This window comes from Aythya ferina (assembly GCF_964211825.1).
Source record: "Aythya ferina genome assembly, chromosome: 7".
In the NCBI taxonomy this organism is placed as follows: domain Eukaryota; kingdom Metazoa; phylum Chordata; class Aves; order Anseriformes; family Anatidae; genus Aythya; species Aythya ferina.
In genome coordinates, this window is record NC_140302.1 from 32,922,694 (window position 1) to 32,945,747 (window position 23,054).

General features: G+C 39.2%; 1 protein-coding gene across 6 annotated transcripts in view; it reads right to left on the minus strand.

Annotated features, from left to right (window-relative positions):
• The window catches only part of ATE1 (arginyltransferase 1), an 84,879-nt gene that overhangs the window by 39,602 nt on the left and 22,223 nt on the right, over positions 1-23,054 (minus strand). For all 6 annotated transcript variants that reach the window (XM_084525746.1, XM_084525743.1, XM_084525742.1 and 3 more), the window contains exons 8-10: positions 18,003-18,035; positions 12,078-12,259; positions 7,296-7,395 (exon numbers count right to left, since the gene is read on the minus strand). In XM_084525746.1, the coding sequence (XP_084381872.1) occupies positions 7,296-7,395; positions 12,078-12,259; positions 18,003-18,035 (315 nt within the window). The remainder of the gene's footprint in view (positions 1-7,295; positions 7,396-12,077; positions 12,260-18,002; positions 18,036-23,054) is intronic.

Sequence of the window (23,054 nt, forward strand, 5' to 3'; positions counted from 1 at the left end):
AAACCGTACCTCTTACTTGTGTGCTTTTATTAAACTGAGGTTAGATTTTTGTTTACTTAGGCCTCACACAAATTAACAAAATTATATTTATCAAAGAAACTCTACAGGAAAGTCATCCCAAGTTCACAAAATTCCTGCAGCAAATGAAGCCTGTAGAACATATTCCTGTTGCCGTGCATAAGTAGGTAGTTAATACCATCTCTACTGTATTTTTATTCTTTGGAAAATGTGAATGGTGAATCCTTTTTTTTCACATATATGTATATATGTATATCCTTATGCACAGACACACACGTGTTCTATGTGGACCAAGGGCTCTTTGCTAATATTAAAATCATTAACAGACTCAACGTTATCATCAAAATCACAAAATCAAAGTATTTTAATCACCTCATATTTGGAATTACTTAAATGACTTGGAACATTTATCTGAAGTAACCTATGTAGGAATTCATTCTCTTGTGGTTTGATTGGTTTTTGTTTGATTGGTTTTGACCAAGGAGAGGTTGGTTTTCAAAGACATTTAATATTGTAGATAACGAATGGATAGATCTAGGAGAGTGTACTCCAATTTAATAATATTTATACCTCCAGTATATAAAAGTTACAATTTAAACATTAAAAAAAGTTTACTAAATTGGAGGAAATTTGTTGTGTAATTGGAGCCACATCAAATAAAAAGTTACAGGAGTACAAGTGAAATTTCAGCAAGGCCATATCTTGCAAGATACAACTTTAGTCTGCAAAATGACTTTCAGATCCAATTCCTTCAAAGCTTGTACAGCATACACCCCAAAATTTCTGCTTTTAGGCACATGGTGTTTTTTCCTCAAGGGACAGCATAATAATGAGAAAAAGCCTTGTTCACTTCAGAGCTCTGCCGAGACCTACATAGCAGGCATTTCATTCTGTCCTGAAAGAAGTCTACAAATAATATAGTCATAAATACATGTATGGCTTCTACCTCAGTTCTGCCACACTTCAATCATCTTAAGCTTGAAGTAAGCAACTGAAAAGAAATCCACATTTCCAAAACTAGGAAAAAGCCAGAAGGGTGTCTTTGCTTTTTTCCCCAAAGGAGTTCTAACTGACAAAAAAAGTAAGTCTTGGTTATAAAAATTAAACTAGAAAATTAAAGTTAAGGAGAAAGATATGACTGGGATCTGCATTTGTTTCTAGCAGTAACATGGGATTCCAACTGGTTTTAGCCCTGCAAATGTTGCGTGAAACTCAGCAAAACTTCATGCACCGAAGAAAAGCCTGAATAAATTACTAATTATGCCCGGTATAAAACACATCTAAAGAAAAAAAAAAAAAAAAAGTAATTGTAATCATTATCTTGAACTGCTATAAAAAAAAAAAAAAAAAAAAAAAAACAACATGGAAATTGATACTCTACTTTTAAGCAATTTTATTTGCAGTGGAAATCCACTCAATAATGCCTGTTGCTATCCAAATCAGAGGAGCTGCATATTCCTGCCTTTCAGTGCTCATCATAATAACAGTTCTCACAAGCTGGTGAAAAATATCTAAAAGGAAAAGGGAGAGGGGGCCAGGAAGGCAACGTACAAAGTGGCCTCAAACACTGTAATATGCTATCTGAAGGAAATAGTAAATATTTAAAAGCATTTATCACCAGCACTATATCAAGAACTAGAACATTTCCTCCCGTATTTTCTACCCTGTCCTACTTCCTCCTAGTTGTTTATTCCAACACACTTAGTAGCATTTACTCAGCAAGTGGTCTAAGTAGCTTGTAAGAGTCTTCCAGATGATGAAATTACAAAGAGGTAGCTTTTATGGAAGGAAACAACAGAGAAAAAGAAAATAAATCAAAAGGGGGGAATAGCAAGGTATAAACAACGCTACAGTCCCAAATACAGCAAAATATGATGTATCAGATCAAAAAAACAGATAGCCAACCTTCTAATCCAAAAACACTGGACAAACATATACATAGCAGAGAGGATCTTTTGCACTAGTTACAACTTGAAAGCTAAAGCAACTTGATTTTCAAAAGCATTCAGCACATGTACACTGAATCATTCAACACATGCACAGTGAAAGATAAAGTCCCTTAGGAATGCCTCCCGTACAGCTGAGTCAATCATCCAAAATACTTTTGGAAGTCTTGGCCAGCCATTTCAAAAGACTTCTCAAAAATCCCTTTGGGTTTCAATGCCAAAACCCAAGTTATAATTCAGAGTGGGCTTTTTTCCCCCCTCAGCCACTAACGCAAACCATTAGGAGGAACACACAGAGTACGGTCGCTGCTCCAAAGAAATGAGCGCTCGATTCCAGCTGCTGAGACTAACACGGAGTAGTATCCTGACCACTGAGGAAGTCCCGTGAAGAAATGGAGAGGAACGAGGCTAAAAATAATGTTAATAAGACAGAGATCTAGAAACCACTGGAAAAAAAATGGGATAATTTCCACCTACTTCTGCAATTCATTGTTTTCAAATTATTATTAGGGTATGTTTTAGTCTTTGCTTATTGTTTCCTTGTTTGTTTTTAAACAATCTTGACAAAAAAATAAAAATAAAATCAAAACCACTGTTGCCAAAGCCAAAAGAAAGCCAAAAAGTATGGCTTCCTAAGAGCATGCAATGGTTTTTCGACTTGGATTTAACCATGCTTTATTAATAAATAGAACCAAGCAGCACGTAGCAAATATCAACTTTTCAGAACATTTACTTGACAATTTATGATCTGTTTATGCAAGAAATCTACATTTTGGATTGATTTCAATGCATATTATTCCTATAAACCAACAACATTAATCCTGGAAAAGCCACAAGTACCAGTGCTAACAGACTTGAGCAAAGCAAGCCCAATGCTCCTAATTACACTCAGTTTATCATTTTTCCCACTGTCAAGGTAAATAGTAATACCCTGGAAAAAAGCAGGCTGGCAGCTTAAATGTATGTTGAATAAAAAGATCAAGCATGAAGGTATAAAAATGCCTTTTTTTTTTTTTTTTTTTTTTTTCCTCTTTTGTGATATTTTGCAAAGCTATTCCAGTGGCAGAACTGTAACAGCATGTGCTTGTAACCAAAAATCACAGAGGTTGGTTTTAAGACACACCATATATTTCAGCTTACACAGCAAATCCAAGCTTTTTGAAAAGGTGAACTGAACTCCACAGCCAGGAACGGTGAAGACGTCCGGAGAACCGAGCATGAGGCAGATCATCCCAGGTCCTGCGGATGCGGAGTTGCAGGCTACTACCGTGTTTCACTGCTGCAGGAGGAGCAACGCTGAAATTCCTAAAATCAGCCAAAGAAATTGGCTGCGGAGTTCTATAAAATTCCAGGGGCACCGCTTACGACCGCAGTCAGCCTGAGGTATTTAGTTTAAGGAAGATTAATCACAGATGAATCAGCCTTTTGTTTCTTTTTGACATTTCAGAACCCTTTCTAGTATTCCATCTATCTGAAGTCAGGCCATGCCTTGATACTGAAGTAGACTGTTTGAAATAATTCCATTTACTTTGGCCTGCATACAAGTCTGGATAAAGATTTCAGTCAAAACACCTCTTCAAATCATGGAATGGTCTTCAAATGGCACACGGAGATAGCGCAGCAAGAGGAACCAAATCTGCCGCGCACTTCAAAGCAGGCTGATGTTATTTACTGACGTTGTGGAGTGGTGGCAGGGAAAGCAGATGAGTGGCCAAGCCCAGCGACAAGATGTGCTCCAATTGCAAGATTCACATCCAATTATTGACAGTGAAAAAGCCTCAAGAAAGAAAACAAAAAAAGCCACCAAACCAAAAAGACCTAACGACGACAAAACCCACCACAGAAATAAGGGAAGGCACGTAGCAAACTCCACCAACGCCCCCTTCCCAACACAAGAACGCTGAGGGGAATGTGATTTAAGGTCAGCAGGGAGCTACATGGCAAAGGCAGCAAGCACACCGACTATTTAGACCGGGAGCACAAAACCAAAATCTACTTAGCATCAACCACTACCAGACTCAAAATCAGTATCAAAGAAACTTAATGGAAATAACAAAAAAGAGTAGATTAGGATCTCGAAGTGCTCAGTAGCGACTGGAAAATGCAAATTTAATAGCATGGAGCCACAGAAAAAAATTCTGCAGGATAAAATGGACAGGAGCTCAGCACAAGAAAAAAATCCAAGATCTCTGAAATATCCTTCTAATGTTGGTGTTCACTAAAGCTGGTTTATTTCTGAAATTCTGTAAATATGTTTGTAAACAAATGCCTTCAACTGAAAATGCATTTGCAATTACAGATACAGTACTTAAACGCATAGAGAAGCGAGCCTAAGACCAACATCGTTCTAAAATAAAATACCTTCTTGTACTCAGACTTTTATCACTGGCTCCAAAATGCATTAGGAAAGACTTTGCATCTTATGAGTGCTGGAAAATTTTCCAGACTATTTTTCCAACATAAGTTACCACATCTAACAGAGCCTGAAAAGTTTTACCACAAGGTCGTGAATTTCTACAGAGAACCATTTTAATCTTGTATTACCCTATTCTACCCTGAAAAAATGGAATAAAGCCATTGCTTCATGTTTTTCATAACATTTTTCCATATTAATATAGTTAATAGAACTACAGAAATCCTTTTGTCTAAATTTAATGTAGGTTTTATTTTACCAGGTCATAAATATTAACCCATACATGGGAACAAGTCTAAGAGCTGAGAACTAAAAAATAGTTTAAGATTGCTACATATTCTCTTCCCCATCTTTGGTGACTTCCCTGGTACTCCACTGTTTTAAAAATCACATTGCAATCGAATGTGAGCGGTTTGGGAACAAAAGGAAAGGGAAGGGAGGAAGAGTCAAGAAATAGAAGTTCCCTTTTAAGAACTTGTGTAATTACAGATCTGTTCCATGGGATGGATGACGCTCTTTACTCATCAGCTTGCTCTCTGATAATACCAGATTGTTCAACTCTATTCCTGACCCACAGGAACACTGCCTCGAGGATCCTCTTCCAGGATACTCATGCTTCTCATCTTCAATGGGCAAAACATATTGTTTACACTATAAATTGTACCATCTGAACAAAGAGAATTGTGGAGATGAAAACGTGACACTGACCACCAGAAACACGCTGCCTGTGAATTCAGCCTGACTTGCTCAGCACTGGATAAACCTCTTGGCAGCTGCGCCCTGTGCAAGGCAACTGGTGTACAGCTGTGGACGTACTTGCAGATGGCTCCTCGAAGAAACTTTCTTGGATAAAAATACACATTGCATTTTAGGAAGAATTGCATGAAAACTGAAAGCAGAATACTTCAGCAAAATACTATATTGATGGCTTGGACCTCCTTAGAGCACACGACATGACCAAGATGATCCGATGCAGAAGCCAGGAGCTGTTACATGGCTCAGTCACTGCTGAATACGATCACCTATTATGTTTAAAAACTGATTTTTAAAAATTACTTTACACAAACAAAAAAAGAACCCAGAAGAGATGTCTACACAAGGTCTATACCTCCAATCTAGGAGACGTGTATTTAAAACTAAACCATTTGGCTGTGTCCACATGCCGACAATATTAACGCCTAAATCTCAGACTGTAACATAACTGAGCGGAGCAGTTCATTGCACAGACCTTCAATTATTTCAGCCAGGTCGTGTGCAGAAGACTGGGACTGACTTCACGCAAAGTGGAACTCCATCAAACTCCTTAAATCAGCATCATAAAGTTACTGCTCCTCATACATCCCAATTTATCTGCTAGTCCTCCTCAGCAGGAAGAAAAGTCAGCTTCAGAAAGCATTCAGACTGAGAAACGTGAACTCCACCTGACAGTACGGTGCAAAGCAGTAGTCAAGCTCAGCTGTTTTTGCTAGAAGCATTCGGTGTTTTCTTCAAAATAATCAAATTCAATTTTCAGCTGTGATCATTTTCACTGATCACAGCCGGTGACTTGAAGGAAAATTTCAAAACATTTCCCAAATCCTGTGACTTCACTATAAACAAGTACAGCACGCACGTGTTCTACGACACAGCTTATAGAGAGCAGCGGTGCTGTCCCTAGCCTCCACTTCCAAGCATCCTAGACCAGATAAATTGCAAAGAAAATTGCAAGCAGAGAGTAAGAAAACTGTTAGCTCTTCAGCTCCTTCCTTTTCTTTCCTTCATTTAATTTGCTTACATGGCATCTGTTCAGCAATGTTTATAGCCTTTCCCTCTTCCAGACTAATGTCAGGAAGGGAATGGAGCCTCTAAGATCTCTGTCAAACCACAACCAAGCAAAGTCCCCAACATGTAATGCCAGTAGGTTGAGAGGGCATGGCTTAAACTGCTTAATCCACAAAGTTGGTACTTACCCACTCCACTCTACCACTACCAATCCCTTCACAAAAGCAGCAGCATTATCCAGCAGCATTTCAAAGCTTAGGGTTAAAATTTGTTTCATGTGTACTATTTCAGTGATGGTAAACTGGGACTGCAAAATTAGCATCAACCTGCTTTGCAATTGCATTGTATCTGGCCACGTGTACAACAAATACATGTGGGAAACAAATGAAAAAATAGCATAAAATAAAGAATCCTCCCAAACTTTTTAATATTGAGCAATGCACAGAACAAAAAAAACAGAACCTGTGGCTCAAGCTGGTGACGTGATATCATTTAAGATGATTTAGATGACAGATGCAGCATTCTCCAGTTCACCAGTTTGTTTCCCTCAAAATTCATATTACCTTTGTTTTAAGTACCCTTGGGTATTTAGGTCTAATAAGGTTGAGGCTAATGGATTAGGGGTGATTTGGCAACACTGGTTATGCCAAACATCCTTACCATTTTCTCAAAAATCTGCTACCTGATCCAAAATTACTACTAAACTAGCTTCTCAGTGGTTTGATCTGGAGAGCAAGTCCCCTAATGTCTACCCAAGTATAGCCACGAGCAAGGAGTCGTGCTATCACTGCCAGCAGTCACTAAGCACTAACAACAAATATTCAGTCAAACCCAAAAAAGGGAGAATTTTAGTCTATTGCCAGATACGTTGTAAACATGAGATACCCAGGTAACCAAATGACAAATTATTATCTGACAGCCTTGAAAACCTCTCCATGTGAACAGCTTTTAAGCCAACTTGTAATAAGTACCACATGCAGCTAAATTAAAAAAGAAAACCCTAAGCCAAGTTAAATAGTAACTAACATTCAAATTTAACCGTATAAAGTCCCCATTAAAATCCAAAATGACAATTACAAAAATATTATATTACTACGAAGACTGTCAAATGCTTTGAATAATTGTACATTAAGGAAATAAGTAAAAACACACTTTACCTTGTATCTCATTTTGGGGCATGAATGAATGTAGAAACCCATATAATAAAAACAGAGATCAGGAGCTTTTTCATGAAGTTTCCTAGTAAACGCAATTTCCCTATGAAAGGAAAAAAAAAGACTAATTATTGATGAATATAATTCCTACATTCATTTTACTTCTTCGTAAAGGAAATGCTTTACAACTACCTGGCTTTTGGCTAGTTAAAGGACTAGACTTCTATCAAATAAACAATGAAGATGATAAACTCAACACTCATGCTTAAAAAAAAAAATAATTAAAAAAAAAAAAATACAAAACACCGTGTCAGGCTTCAAAACACTTCGATTTTGCCTTGCCAAGTGACTGACCTGAAATTTGAAGAGAAAGTGACTAAAAGCCTCTATTTAACAGGTTTCCTGTTAATATTCACGCATATTGGAGTTCTACAGAAACATGACCTTGCGATTGTACACAGACTGGCTGATGAAGCTCAGGAAAACATCAGAGTATTTTTAAAAAACTAGCTCCAAGGATAAGCCTCTTGTTTGTTCTGCTCGTTGCACTCTAGCAATTTACATGTAAAAACATCCGTCTTTGTGCAGCAAAAGCTACTTTTGCTCGTGTTTGTTTGTATGATTTTCTCATTTATTTCGAAAGAGAAGTGTCAATGTATTCCAAAATACATTTGCTTTTCATTTTCCTGTCAAGAGGAAAGCAGTGTTTCTACAACAACTCTGCCAGTGTTCCTAATACAACACTCATTTTCACAGCATTTGTAACTTTGCAGACCACATTTGTTTCAAACAGGGATGTTGGTTCTTACCTTCAACACTAAAGGGATAAAAGGACATGAGCATGTGCAGATAAGAAGCATGTACAAATCCTGTGGGTTTTTTATGTGTTGGATGTAGTCTGCTGAGACCATCGCGACACATTGTAATTCTGTACTACATGCATCAATTCCAAGAGGAAAATGTCCAGAAGTTACTTCCTACCTGAAAATCCAGGTAAATACAGCAGATTCCAAAAGTGAGGTTTATGTACTACCGAAGTACACCAACGTGCACCTCACCTCAGTCATTTTTAAGACACAGCACAATATCAAACACCCCTACCAGTCCGTGCTGCTTATCCTGGCCCTAATTAAACACATTCCTCTGTGCAATTTAACAAACTGAAACACTACAGGGGATAAAAAAAGATCATTCTTTGTCTTTTTGTCTTTCAAAATGTCTTCAACACTGTTTGCAATTGGTCTGCCCTGTTTGATTTAATAAAACAAAAAGACTCAAAGTGAACACAGTAAAGAAATTAGACCATAAGGTAATGAGGTTAAAACTGGGCTGCAGCAGCAGTGCAACGATAGGCAGCAAAGCTTCCTGCAAGCCTCTAAAGGACCACAAGGAATTACTTCATAACGCCAACACCGGCTTGCTTAGAGCTGCTGCAGGTGTCTCCATGTGAGGGACAGTCCCAGCAACGTGCTGTAGGAGGACAAACATCACTGGGGAACAACGAAGCATCCTTCTCTTTCCTCCATCCCACCTCCCCTGCTAGAGCACCAGGGTTTCGTGCATTACAGCTGCAGATTCCTTCCTTGCAAGATTTGAGGCTCCCCAATCCACTGACCAACTGACCACGTGGGTTCCCAAAATCGGGTGAGAGGTGCTGAGCAGCACAGGAACAAGGAGTGGGTGCTGCAGCTGAGACTCAAGGCAGGAGAAGGCTCTCCCCCCGTATCCTTCCATATCAGCCAGGCAGCAGCAGCGAGGTGCCACTGCGCTGCACGACTCCCATCTACCCACATTTTTTTCTGCCTAAATCATTCTCATGGAAAAGGGATTACAGACGTGCAATTCCTTTTCTGCAAAGCGTTCAGTCAGGATGCATATTTAAGGAATTATAACGGCCGTTAACACTTGGCAAGAGTGGGCAGCCAGTGAGCAAAACATATTAATTTCATTAACACAAAACTCAGATTCAGTATTCAGTGCTGCGTGACCCAACTCCAAAATCTAATGCTTCAATCTAAGCTCTAGCATTTTTCCTCTTATAAATGAGTGATAAGGACAAATATGATTGTCTACTATTAACGATCTTAGGTAGTGCAGAAAGGTTTAATATTTTTGTGCAAATAACTGTAGGAATCACTTGATATGTCCTGGTCAGCCCTCTCCCCTTTTATTAAGGCTGGTATTTCTTGGGTAGCTTCTTCTGCCCTCATCACTTTTTACTTCGATGCCCACATATTTCAGATGATCTTCAAACCCCGTACTTTCCAGGACTCAGCAGCAAAAATTCTCAGAATAGCCCGAAGTGGAAGTGACAGCGCTGCAAGGCAGTTTAACCCCCTCAGAGTAAAATTGGCAACAGCTTTTAAGGTATCAGATTCCTTTGCAACTTCCTAAATCCTCCCTAACTCTCGAGTTTTTTTCCCCTTTTTGAAAAAAAGAACAAGGTTGGCCTCCTCTAAGACTGTTGGGAACTCATTTTTATTGCCTTAAATGCAGCAGAATTTATAAGCTGCTTTTTCACTAGTTGAGCCATGCAAGCATGTTGCACTGACAAAGCTTTAAATTTATTATGTAGAAAATTTAAGATCATTTCAAGAATCCATAAGCATGGATTATGTCAGTCGGTTATTACATAAAGTAACATGATACAGACAGATACTAAAAAATAACTCTTAGGAGCTGTTTATGGCAACTTGCATGAAGAAAAAAAAAATCAGTCTGATTTTAAGTATCTAGTGTATGTAATAAAACCTAGACCACTGATAGAAAAAAAGGCCACTTCTAAACCAGAGGTGTTCCAACGTTATTTCTACATGTTAATTCTAATTAATTTTATGAAATCACCAGTGCCACTGTATGCCTCAGAAAAAATGAGGGTTAAAACTCTTTTAGCCTTAGACCAGTGGAGATGCAGCACTGACAGACACGTTAATGCTCACAACAACTTTGGAGTTACCTCTGAGCTGAGCTGGAACTGGACCAGATGACGTCCCGAGGTCCTTTCTAACCTAAACTCACCTGTGATCCTCCAGTTTCTCCTTCATAAGGAACAACCCTGGATCAAGGTGGGGAAAGCCAGCCAGGAGGCAGTGTTGTCAGCTCTTACCAAAAGCAACTTACTAGAAGAAATTGCACTGCAGGATTCAACTAGCTAAAAGCTTGCCAGAGAGCAGGAGGAGGTCCTGCTCTCCCTGCCTAGCCATTCCACCACAGCCCTTGCACCAGCTCTGGTGTTAACAGGATCTTCAGTGAGCCAGCTCAGCTCGCTAACCAGGTTGCTAAAGCAGAGTAAAGCTCAGTAAATTAAAAACTGGCTCAGCAGATGACTGCTAGAAGCCTGGCACATAGCAGAGATGGAGAGGAGTGACTGCAGCACTCCGTTTCAGCAGCAATAAACCCTTAGTCTGATGTCAGCAACTTAACAGTGAACTTTGTGGGAGAAAGCCCTCGATGTATGCATTTGAACAATTCAAGCATAGATGTCCAGGAATAGTAAAATTCATCTCTACAGAAAGAGGAATATACCCAAAAAGCAAAATGATTAAAAAAACAAAACCCTTTGGAAATCAAGAGATCCTACTCACTCTTACTCTGTTTAGATTTTGATTAAACTTCTGAGACATTGAGTTGCATGCTTCATTAAGTATTGCAGAAGTACATGAAATGTACTTCTTAGGAAAAAACTTCCTAAAATACATACATACATATATATATATATTTCCAATTTGTTTCAGAAGTTGTGTCATTTACTCTTTCTAGTGGGTAAACCTAAGCAGTAGCCAAGAAGCTCCCACCTAGAGAAGATACACTCAAACTGGATGCCTTGGAGAAAGATGAGCACTGGATTTCATAGCTGGATCTCGATTTATCACATGTAACAGTACCTGAAGCAGTGTAGTGCAAATCTGAAAACATGAAAGCTTTTGCTAGAACTTCTCAGGCCTATAGCAACTTGCAAATAGACTGGTCTGGCATGAGGTCCAAACCCAGTTGCTTCAGGAGGATCTCACTGGGAATGCTACATGCCGGTGACTAGTTTATTTCATGCAAAGAAGAAAAAAAGCTAAGGAAAAGCTTGCGATGCATGAAAATTGTAATAGTAATAGAATCTTAAAATTGCTTGTGAGAGAAAAACAGCAACTTGCAATTTAGCATACAAATCTTATTTACAACGCAAAGCATTATTCTTACTATTCTACGGATACCAGGACTAGGATGATAGTTAATTTAAGGCTTTAAAATTCATAGGATTATTCTGTCTGTCAGGCTTTCTAAAGACAAAGATAATGAGATTAACACACCTGAAAATACACTTAGTGCTAGTACAGCAGGAGACTACCAATTCGGAAGTTTTTAGGGTGTCTGTTATTTACGATCTCACCATGCACACAAGTATAAAAGTGATTAATTTCATTTGGTGACCAAGCTAAGAAAGAAGTCCAAGGAAAAATTATTTCTATTCAAACAGAAGAGTCTTCTTCTGCTGAAACCAAGCAATAGTAAGTTATTTTCTGGGGAATAAAAACCTAGGTATTTCATTTCTGAGTTGTTTTTTAATCTTTAGAAGTATTTAGCTAACTAGAAAGATGCATCCCTATTTAAGGATGAAAGTTAAAATCTATTTTGGAGCACAATCAACTACAGAGAATTAGAAAAATAATAATTAAGTTTGGCTAGAGATAGTGTTACCAGTGTATGTTTAGACTGGAAATAAAAGCTCAAACTTGGAAACAAGTATCAATTCTTACTATTATGTCTAAGCGGATAACAAACATGTCCTCTTACCGTAATGCAGAGTAGACTCCCAAAGATAAGAAGGAATAGTCTGGATCGTAGTACAGATAGACCGAGGACACGCAGTAGGGCAGGATATCAATTACACCCACAGCAATTATCTTCCCATCTAGCCAGTACTGCTGGTGAAAGGAACCATAGCCGCACTCTGGTCCATTTGGGGGATTCTCTGCCTGGACAGAAACGGGATATAATTATCAGCCTGGTAGACTTCCAGTACAACAAGTATTTTAGAAAGGTTTTTAAAAGAAAAATAAATACTGTGAGAAGTTATTCCTGCTGTACGTGTTTACCAAAAGGTAAGAGGGAATTTGAGAAGCAGTGAGAGCCATGTTAGTTCTCCATGGCATTTGTGATTTTCACTTTACTCATCCTCAGCAAACTCTACGTACCACCTTACAAACAGTGTAAGGTTTACTCTGTATGACCAAGTATTTTTCATCAGAGAAGCTGAAACTCTTTGTGCCACGTAACTTGGGGAGCTCCTGTTTGCCAGCCCACGCCAGGGCAGCTTCTGGAAGAGCCCGGAGGGGCTGGCTGCTGGGGGGTGCTGGGGCCTGAGGTCTCAGGGGAGCACACCTCCCTACGGGGAGAAGCTCCTAAACCAGAAACTGATGCTTCAGCTTACAAAGAAAACAATCTCCTAATTTAAACTGTATTACACAACCAACTCTGGCAGGGCTTTTTCTCCAACGTCAGGTTTACTTTAATCCTGAATTCCACAGCGCTCAACTTAATTATCCTCCTAGTCATGTTTTTCACTGTATTGCCAGATCTTCAGAAAGCTGCTTCTCACTCAATAAATCTGACAACATTACCTGCTATTACCAACTGTTTTGCATTACAACAACAAAAGGTGGGTTTAATCAAGTATTTTGATACAGTAGCGTGGACTGAAGACATGATGGGCAGTAGAAGTTATTCTAATTGGTACCACATGTGTCAAGAGAAATCAATCACATGAACCAAAATCATTTCAGCTGACTTACCCAACCATTTAGTCCCAAATAAAGGCTGTATAATGAAATGTTTGCATTTCTATGTAGTTATATAGCATCAAAGTAGATATAAAAATAGATATGCAGCTAGCTACAGATACTGTAAAAGTGAAATGATCCAATACCTGAGAGCTAAATCTGCAGCATACAAGGCTATTAGGTAGGACACTGACATACCGAGCTGGGTTCTGCTCATTTAGAGAAAACCTACTTACTTGGGAGTGATGGTTTCATACAATATCCTCAACTTTTCAGTAGAGCCAAATGAATTCAAGAGGGTCAGTATTAGCATTTTTAAGTTGGGACATGGTCAAAGTTTGAGAGCTTGGAAAAGGTTTTCTCTGCAGGCAGCCCTAAGAGAACAGGTTGAGTTCTCTTCTCAACTAGCAGGGTGCAGCACGGGGCAGAAGAAAAGCAGCAAACCAAGGGGAAGTGTGATTTGTAATCTAATACAGACTTGCTTAAGTATCAGATAAAACAGACTGTCAAAAAAAATCACCCTATAGGATTTAATACAAGTTAAAAAGATTGTCTAAAACAACACGGAAAAGATTTCCACTCAGAGCAAAGTCTCCTACAGCTCAAGGGCCGCTGTGCGTACAGGGCCCTGCCTCAGAGCAGCAGGGCAGGGGCTCGGCCGATGCCTGGCAGCTGAAGCATCAGTTAAGATCTGTTAGTGAGGCACGAACCACCCCGTTATTCCTCTAATTCAATTACAAAGCCATTTCTGAACATAAAAGAGGCTGTGTTCTTTAGCAGGGATAACAAGCACAGTACTCATTTCAGGCAAAGTGTTCAGGGATCTCCGTTACGTTAAGTAAACACCATTTCTAAGAAGCACAACATTTTCATCCTCCTTGAGAAGTTTCCATACAATATAATCCTTTGTAACGTTTGTACACATTATGTTTTCTCCGATTTCTCAGTGAACCCTTGGCTCCATTACCTGGGTTTCTCAGGAACCATCCAGGCACTATCCAGGCACTTTGACGTGTCACAGGTTTAGAGCACCAAGCCCTGTCCTGCAGCAGGCTGCCCCATTTCACAGCACTGGCACAGCCCCTGGGGCCCTGGCTGTCAAAGGCGATGTAAAATGCAAGGGACATCATGCAGGTGAGGCCCAGCAGTGGGGCTTACCTTATGGACACGAAATAACACACCGTAGTAGCCCTTGTGCTACAAAAACATGAGCTGTTCTTGCCACCGAAAGCATCACCACTTCTGTGATTGATGAATCAACAAATGTAACATCAGAGACATTACATGGAAAGAGAGTGAGATCAAAACCAATATTCCCTTATCCCCTTTCACACTGAAGTTCAAATGGTACCACGATTCTAAGATAGATGCCTTCAGGTCTTCTTAAGCAAACAAAACCCCCACTATTCTAGGGAACACATGTAAGAAAGAACAGCAAATCTTTAAAATTAATTGTTTGCTTTGTTTATATTCATTAAATAAGTTGTGTTAAAGGAGTAAACACTAAAAGCAGACCTAAAACTCGGGCTGTGAGAGTCAAAGCACAACTAACCATGCTGTGATTAGGAATTATTAAAAACACTGAGTTTTCATAGTTATTTCTGCCTCGCATTTTCTTCTAATAAGGCCTAGGAATTACTTATTTTTTTCAGTGTATAGTAGGAGTTTAAAAATACAAAGGATTTGAGTGAGCCATCATCAGAAGACAGGGGTGTAGATGGCTCTGTTGCCTGCTTTTAAGCTTCATGGTGCAGCTGAACAATTATGCAACGTCTCCAAATCTGCAGAGGAGGAAAAAAAAATCCAGAGGGGCCAACTTGTTTCAAGTTAATAGTTTAAACTTGAGCTTCAAGACAATGAATTGTTAATAATTTGATGATAGGGAAACAAAATTATGCAAGAACTAAATCTAAAGACAGAAATTAAATTGTTTCTTCAAAGTTTAGCCTATACTGCAGAGAAAAGTATAACTTATTCCATTATATATTAATTCTGTGTCCTCGTATTCTGCTTGCTGTTTTTTCATTACCAAGTGATTGCTTACATTTAATAATGCCTTATTAAAATTTAAATGTTTAATATCATCTGATATTACAAGTTGCTCCAAGTGGGTCACTTCAATAGAAGAAGTGCTTACAATGAAAATTTGATGATGGTGAGAGCGCTCGGTGTTCTTCAAAGCACACCGGTCTTTCTCTTTACTTTGAGGAGAGGTTTCACTGATCCTATTAATATAGAAATTGCACCGATTAACCCCCATGCCAGCCTGGAGTGCAACTGCAGACAGTGCTGCACAGTCACCCACCAGAAATGCGTCGTGACCCTGATAACTGTCGGATTATTTTCTTCTGGGAGGTTTCATGAAATTTCCTACTTTGAACATTTCCAGTTTACTCTCTGCTGTGGATGGAAGGAAGAGTAAAATATGAAATCCACACTACCTCATACAAAGAAAAAAAAAAAAAAAAGCAACAACAACAACAAAGGAAAGTCTTGATTTCTACACTCTAGAAGTTATTTGCCAAAGTGAAATGATTAATTCCAGCAGCTCTTCTCCCAGCGGCACACGCACAAAACCTGCCATATGGTAGATTTCTATCTCTTTTGGTTAGCAACATATTTCCTGTTCACTGCTACATCCTCCTTTCATTAGGGATTAGTGGAGGTGCTGTGAAAGCAGCCTACAAATACAGGCTGTGTCAGCAGAGAGGTAGCACTACAGGCTTTCATTAAAAAAATAAGGGGGGGAGGAGGGAGGAAAAATAATGCACCATGGTGGAGCATCTGACAAATGAGGAGAGGCTGAGAAAGCTGAGACACTCAGCACCAAAATCAAAATGACTCGGGAAGGTTTTATCAATGTGTGTAAATACCTGATAGGAGGGAATAAAGCTGAGGGATCCAGCGTTTTCTCGGAAGTGCCCACTGACAGGACAAGAAGCAATGGGCACACATTAAAAATTAAAAACCACATGAAATTCAAGCTGAACACAGAAAACACTTCTCTGCTTCAAGTGATCAGACTGCCCAGAGAGGTGGTGGAGTCTCCATCCTTGGAGATCTTCAGACCCCAGCTTAACACGGTCCTGGACACGCTCCTTTGGGGGGCCCTGCTCACTGAGCTGGTGGGTTAAAGTGATGCAGGATGGGTACACGAGAGCTGAGTGCAAACAGCTACAGAAAGATCCCATAATATTGAGCAATTAACATGACAAAGGTAATAAATACAATGCCAAGCTCATGGAAAAAAAAAAGTGGCTATATGTGCATCCAAAACAACGGGTGTAAGCAATTTACACTTCAAGATATTTTTGAGGCTGATCAGTTTTATAAAACAATCATCTTTATGCTTAGCATCAGTCAAAATGGAAAAAGACTAAAAAGTGGTTAGGGAAGGATTTATAAAGAGAAAAAAAAAATCATTGGATTGCCTGACACCACGGTGCACCTGAGCACTGAGGCCAGGCGCGGTCATCGCACCAGGATGACCCAGGACGGCTGCAGAAGGACAAAGGCACCCCTAACTGGTCATCAAAAACTAAGAATCCACCACGATCACCTCCAGTTTTTCCCATGCCCTCTTCCCATAAAGATTCTCACTTGGGCACCAACAGGCTACGAATCCACACTGGTTTTTGCTAGGAGTCTTGCAGCCGCCCTGCTCCAGGCCAGGAGCCTTTACATCTACTTCCATCGCTGGAAGTGGCAGATGGCAAACACTCGGCTGTAGCTTCTAAGAGGAAAGGAACACTAAACAACAAACAAACAATCCCTTCCCTCTGCTGTGCCCTGTTTACTGCCAGAAAATTGCCTAGGTTTCTGCTACCACATCCTATATCGTTTTTTAAACTATTTCATTTCTCGTGCCAGAGCCCGTAGCCAAAACTGAAACCAAACAGGATCCTAAAATTGAGAAATAAAAAAAAAAAGCAGGAAGAGTCCGGGTGTTGATACTATTTGCAGCTAATAATGGTATTAAAAATTCAAAACAATTACAAATTGAAATCATGTAAGGCTCAAATTTGATTTTAAATTATTTTTGTTCAAAAGAGTAAACAGACTGCACACTACCAGTTTTGCTCGTGGCAACTGTTTCAGAATAAAGAATTTCAAGAATCCCTTGGCCTCTGATATACAACCGCTTTTATTTAACTCCATCTAATTGAAGACATCTGCAGTGGTGCCACACAAAATTTAATTCAAGCTTCGAAATGTCAATAAAAAGTGTCTGTAAGAAACAATACTGGTATAAACCTGGCAGGGAAGTGTGCATCAACATCTACGTAGCCATACAAAATTAAGAATATAATGGCAGTCTGCTGCCTGGGTTGACGAGGTGATAAAAGCCCTTTTCCTATAAAGTCTAATGAGCTCTATTACTCTTCAGCTTTCAGGAATGCAAAGGCCAGCGGACTCAGCAGAGAAAAGCAACAAACCCTCCACACATGGATCCATTCAACCCGCGACATATCGAATTACTCGCGTAATTACTATAACCTGACAATTTCATTACACTCACGTGGTCCTCGGCTCTCTAAGGCTAACAAGACAGACAGTGCCACGAACCCACGTTTCTTTTCCAGTAGGCAAAGGACTAAGAGCATCTCTCCTTAATTTTTAACTCACGTTGTAGTCACAACACAAGGTCAATGAATTATTTTGGAATACATTCTTTCAAGGAAATAAATCAAGAACACAAAACCACAGCACTTTCTGCCTTTTTTTTTTTTTTTTTTCCCTAAATGCAGAGATATGAAATTTAGTGATAGTTCCTTATCCAGCTCCGCAGACTCCTTTGCAAATTCAGTGTTATCTTCCCTCCTGCCTGGTGATGATACAAACGCTGTGACACCTGTACCCATAGTGGTGTACTGCCTGCAAAAAGTGAAAACAAATGAACACACTCATTTCAAAACTCATGTCTAGACTTAATACGTACCTCAAGAGGAGAATCACAGAGGAATCGTGTGAACTGCATCGAGGTAGATTCATCAAAAGTATGTGCCCAAGAAGACAGTCCAAATATGCAAAGCAGAAAAGCAAGAAATATGTTAGTAACACTTCAGGATACATTAACATTCAGACAGACGTGCTTTCAAAACCATATACTTGAAAAACACCAACAGGATTTAGGAGGTGAAATAAAATTCCCAAACAAATTCCCACTTTCTATTTTGTTCCTAAGTACAGACAAATATGATCCAAATGACTAATGATCCAAAACACTTCATTCTCTCACATCCCATTTTCAAACATCTTCTATTCTACAGAATTTAAATTTATCACTATCTTTTATTTGAATTAGACATTGCCCCTCTCTGTGACTGCCTGCAACAGGGAGTCTCTTCCCAGTTCCACTGGTACCTGCCCCATCACTAAAAGGATTAGGGCCATCATCTCTTTTAACAGAAATTAATAAAGTCTCTTTGCAATCAAAATCAAGAGCAAGCCTGTTCAAGTCTAAAGAAGAAGAGGGGAAAAAGAAAAATCAGCTTCCTGAAAGTGCAAGCATTTTCCAAACCAGATTCTTTACTCAAACAAAATGACGTGCTACAGATAATCAGACAAAGGCAAGCTTTTAATGATCTGGAGCTTGTGCAAGTTTCTAAGAGTAGTAAAATATAATAGCTATTTATTTACCATCATTTGCTTATTTAATACGAGTACCTCCTTAGTGGTGGATTCCACATAAAACACATTAAAAGATATTGCAAAATTCATAGAATTTAACCCCAAAACATTCCTTTGTTAAAGAGCTAGTTTGTGTTACACAGCCCAACTCCCCCTCCTCTAATAAGCCGAACAATTTAATAAATCAGTCATGACCAAACTGCAAAACAAGAGTAATCAACAACTTCTGATTTGAAGTTTGATTTAAAAAAAATATGCATACACACACACACAAAAAAAAAAAAAAAAAAAAGACCGTTCACAAGATTTCTTGGTCAAGAATTCTATGAATTTCTGAGATAAATTAGAGAAGAGTTTTCTGCTTAAAGGGGGATAGATAAAACTGCAGGTGTCAAGCATCCCATTTTCCCCTGGGTGGGGGAGGAGAGGAAGGCAGGCAACATTAAAAAGTGCCAACACTACAAATTGCTGACTTAGGACTGAGGCCCATATACAGTCTAAGTAATTAAAACTTTATTTTCCTCAGAAAATGCCATAAATCAGATTTTAGAAATCAAAATGCAGCCTCTGGTAGATATATGGATCTGTAAACATTACCTGGACCGTTCTATTGTAGCTGGAAGTGAACACCGAATCTCAGCCTGCCCTAAGATGCACTAAAAGGTGCTCCAGCAGTGATGCTAACAGACAAGACCTTGCAGAAGTCAGACTCCAGGTATTTTCCCTCTCCAACACACAGCAGCATTCTAGTTGAGCTGTGAATGGACAGCAAACTTTTGGGATGAACAATGAATTTCAATTAAGCTGCTCTTGAAGACAAGGGTAACGGGCATTTCCTACAATCAGCCATTTCAGATGTCCTCACCACCAGCGTGGTGGATGCTCTAAATTATTGAATTTAGATAAACAAATGCCTGTGAGATCTTAATTCAATTCCAGAATTTTTATTGGTTTGGTGGGTACGGTCAGAGATTAAGGGGAAAAAAAAAACAGGCAATACTTGAAGAAAAAAAAATTGAAAATCTGAATTACCGAGTTATGTTCCCATAAAAAAAGACCAGAGATTTACAAATTCCTGCCCTGCTCGTGCATCAGCCCTTACAGCCAGCGGGAGGATAAGCCATGTGTTACTCATTTTGATGTCAGAAGACCCCCGATAGTTCTTAATCTGTAACTTTAGCTTTATAGTGCAAGTTAAACCCTATGTTAAACCCTATGGGTGAGAAAACGGAGCCAGCACCACCTTTCAAATGGTTTTCTCGATCCTCCCAGCCCTGCTGGGTTTTGGGGCAGGGGAGGGCGCCCCAAGCACACCCCAGCATCACTCAGCTTTCTGGGGGCGCTGCAACTGGCGGCCAGGAAAAAATTAACTGCACTTGAATTTGTACCACCCTCGTATGGGGAGAAATCGCTGCAAGTTTTATTGCAGATTAGTTCATCTGTTTATACTCGAGGTTCTCAGGTCAGATCATTTTCTGAACCAAGCGCTAGAAAATTTCAGCAGATTGTGAATCTCTTCTAGAAGTCACTTAAGAAAATGTTTTGCTTTAAAAGGAAGAATTTAAAGACATATAGAGATGGAAAATAACAAATATTTTAGATTTCCTGACCTTTGCTATTGTCTTCTCAGCCTTTACTCTCTCCTCCCACCCCCATACCCACAACACTTTCATCATAACCCAGGAATATACCTGGACTACACAGCTACTTAAACTAACATAAATGTAAGATTCATTTTCTAAATTAAAAAAGTCTCATTTTAATACTGTAGGATAATTACGAACACAATTCAAAAATGATTCTACAAACCATGAAAGAAACACAGTCAAGAGCTGGTGTTTATGCCAAATAAATCAATCTGTCACACAAGCACAACTGGAATTCCTTTCACAAAGTCACGCTCTCCTAATTTTCATTTCAAGCTGAATTACTTAAGCTTCAGTCTTTTAAAAACTATATATATGAAATCCACAAGATTCTTTCCCTGGTGCAAACCGATTTCAATTGCCATAAAGAAGCCATCGCCACCACAAGACCAATGGGAAATAAACTCAAGCACACCCAATACGACTAAAAGGACACTGCTAAGAATCAAAACAGAGGGGGAAAAAAGGCAGGAAGACAACTGCTTGAGTGCAAGCACGTGCACACCTTCAAAAAGCTGCAATAAAACCAGAATGCTAACACCTGCTGTACGAGGGAGGATGTTCAGATGCCGTGGATGCTGACATGTTGGAAACCCAAGCGGCCTGGCACCAAAAGAGCAGTTTCCCCATTTTGAGTGCTTTCCAGACATCATCGCCTCTTACAAGTTCAAAATAAAGATGTTTCTGCTCTCAAGCATTAATTATCCTTCTTCGTTTTCACTTGTAGAGTGACAAAAGTGAAAAATACTCAAATAATGAACAAACAAACTAAAAATTTCAATCAAACTTCTGTGAGGCTCGAACCTAGTAACTGACCCGCAAAATACAAGGATGAGAAACTCTCCAGGCAACTGGACTGAAATCGACCTGAGAAACGAACAATGCTCTGTAACATGGTGTGTGCTGTAAAAATACAGAAAATGAGACAAAATCAAACAAGATTAACAGGAAGAGCTGATGCCAAGCTATCCCACTATCCTTGAAACATCACCGTAGACCTATGTTAACAGGAAAATCAAACGTTTATTCTGGAGCTGACATATTTAGCGTAGGTCAGCTCCAGAGAAAATCTTTGATTTTTTGATAACATAGAAAGAGGGATTTAAAGTTTAAATGCGTATCTTAATGATAGTTTTCAGACCAAGAATTGAAGTAATGAAACAAGTGATTGGTGATGGGACAAAGCTTGCACCTCATAATGATGATTTCGATTCCATTATGGGATGACAGATTCACTGTGGCTTTGCCTGTTCAAGAGAAACAATCTCAAAATAACGGAAATTCCTCAGTCTACAATAAGGAGTTCTTTTTAATTTTATGTGGACATCCATAGAAAACTCAGTGTCAAAATTAGGAAAACCACGTAAGCCGGGATGTAAAAACTCTGACCTGAAACAGTGGGGACGAGTCGCTCAGTTGACCAGGCACCTAAATTCTTTGGCTCACAGGGCCTGGATCCACAGCACTGCAGCCACGAGGCCACGCGAGCACACTGAAAGAATCAGGCCGATCCAAAAAGTGCTCTTGGATTTAAAATTAGGTTTATCGGAGACCTGAAGTGCAAGGTAACTGAAGCGAGACGTTCTGCGGCAGCAGCAGCCCACCACGAGGAGCCAGGCATCAGATTAGCGCTGTCAGCGACTGAGCTGATAAAAGAGCCCATTCAAGAGCATTATGAAAACGTACTGCTGCCTGGGCAAGCTAAGGCAGATAACAATGACCACAAAGGCTCGATTTTTTCCCCAGAATTCTCTCGCTAGAAAAAAAAAAAAATCAAAAAAAAAATAGGAAACTGGGTTAAAGAGACCTAAAAACTGGGAGCTGGCTGCCGGAATCGATCAGAAGGCGCTCCCTGACATTTCCTAGGCTGGTCGCTCCGCTTCCTATAGTAGTGCAAGTGTATTTCTGGGAGGCAATTAAAGAAACTGGAAAAGGAAAAAAAAAAAAAAAACGATACCTATTTCAGTAATTTCTTGCACCTTTCCAAACAGTGTATCTTTTGTGTGTTGATAAATTCTTTTCTTCCAAGACAAATATTTAGTTAAGCACGAAGTAAAGAGAGCGTCCAGCTCGCTCTGCAGGCGGAACTGAGACACGTACTATTTTTCTACAAGCTTGTCATTATAAAACACCCGTGAAAAGTTAAATAAAATGCTTGCTTCAGTAGGCCTCAACAGCAATAAACTGTTCACTCTGGCTCTTTCTGGAAACTACCGTCGAATTTTTATGATCATTTATGAAAATGTTTTCTAACTTGTGTAGCTGCCACATAGCTTGTTTTGGTTACACTTCAGCCCTTTTCTTAAAGGCAAAATCTACTGTAAACAGACTTAAAACCAAAAAAAATAAAAAAAATTCACATTAATGAACTAGGTATATTGTAGCAGTGTTTTAAACAACCCATCACAATCATTCAGTTCACCAGCAAAGAGGCAGGAAGAAAAAAATGCTTGGTTTTTACATGGCAATATATTATTAAATAAACTCCATTTGGAATTACAAGCACTCTTGTTATTTTTTTCAACAAGAACTGATTACAGCTAAAGAACAGAATTAGCCAATGTATATATTTATGTTCTAATGTATATACAACACATAATATATAAGACAGATACTATGTTGACAACCTCAAGATAGATTCAAAAAAAGGGCAAGATTGGGTCAGAAATGCAATGTGTCTGGTGAGATGGACACTTCATGGAGATGAACTGGTA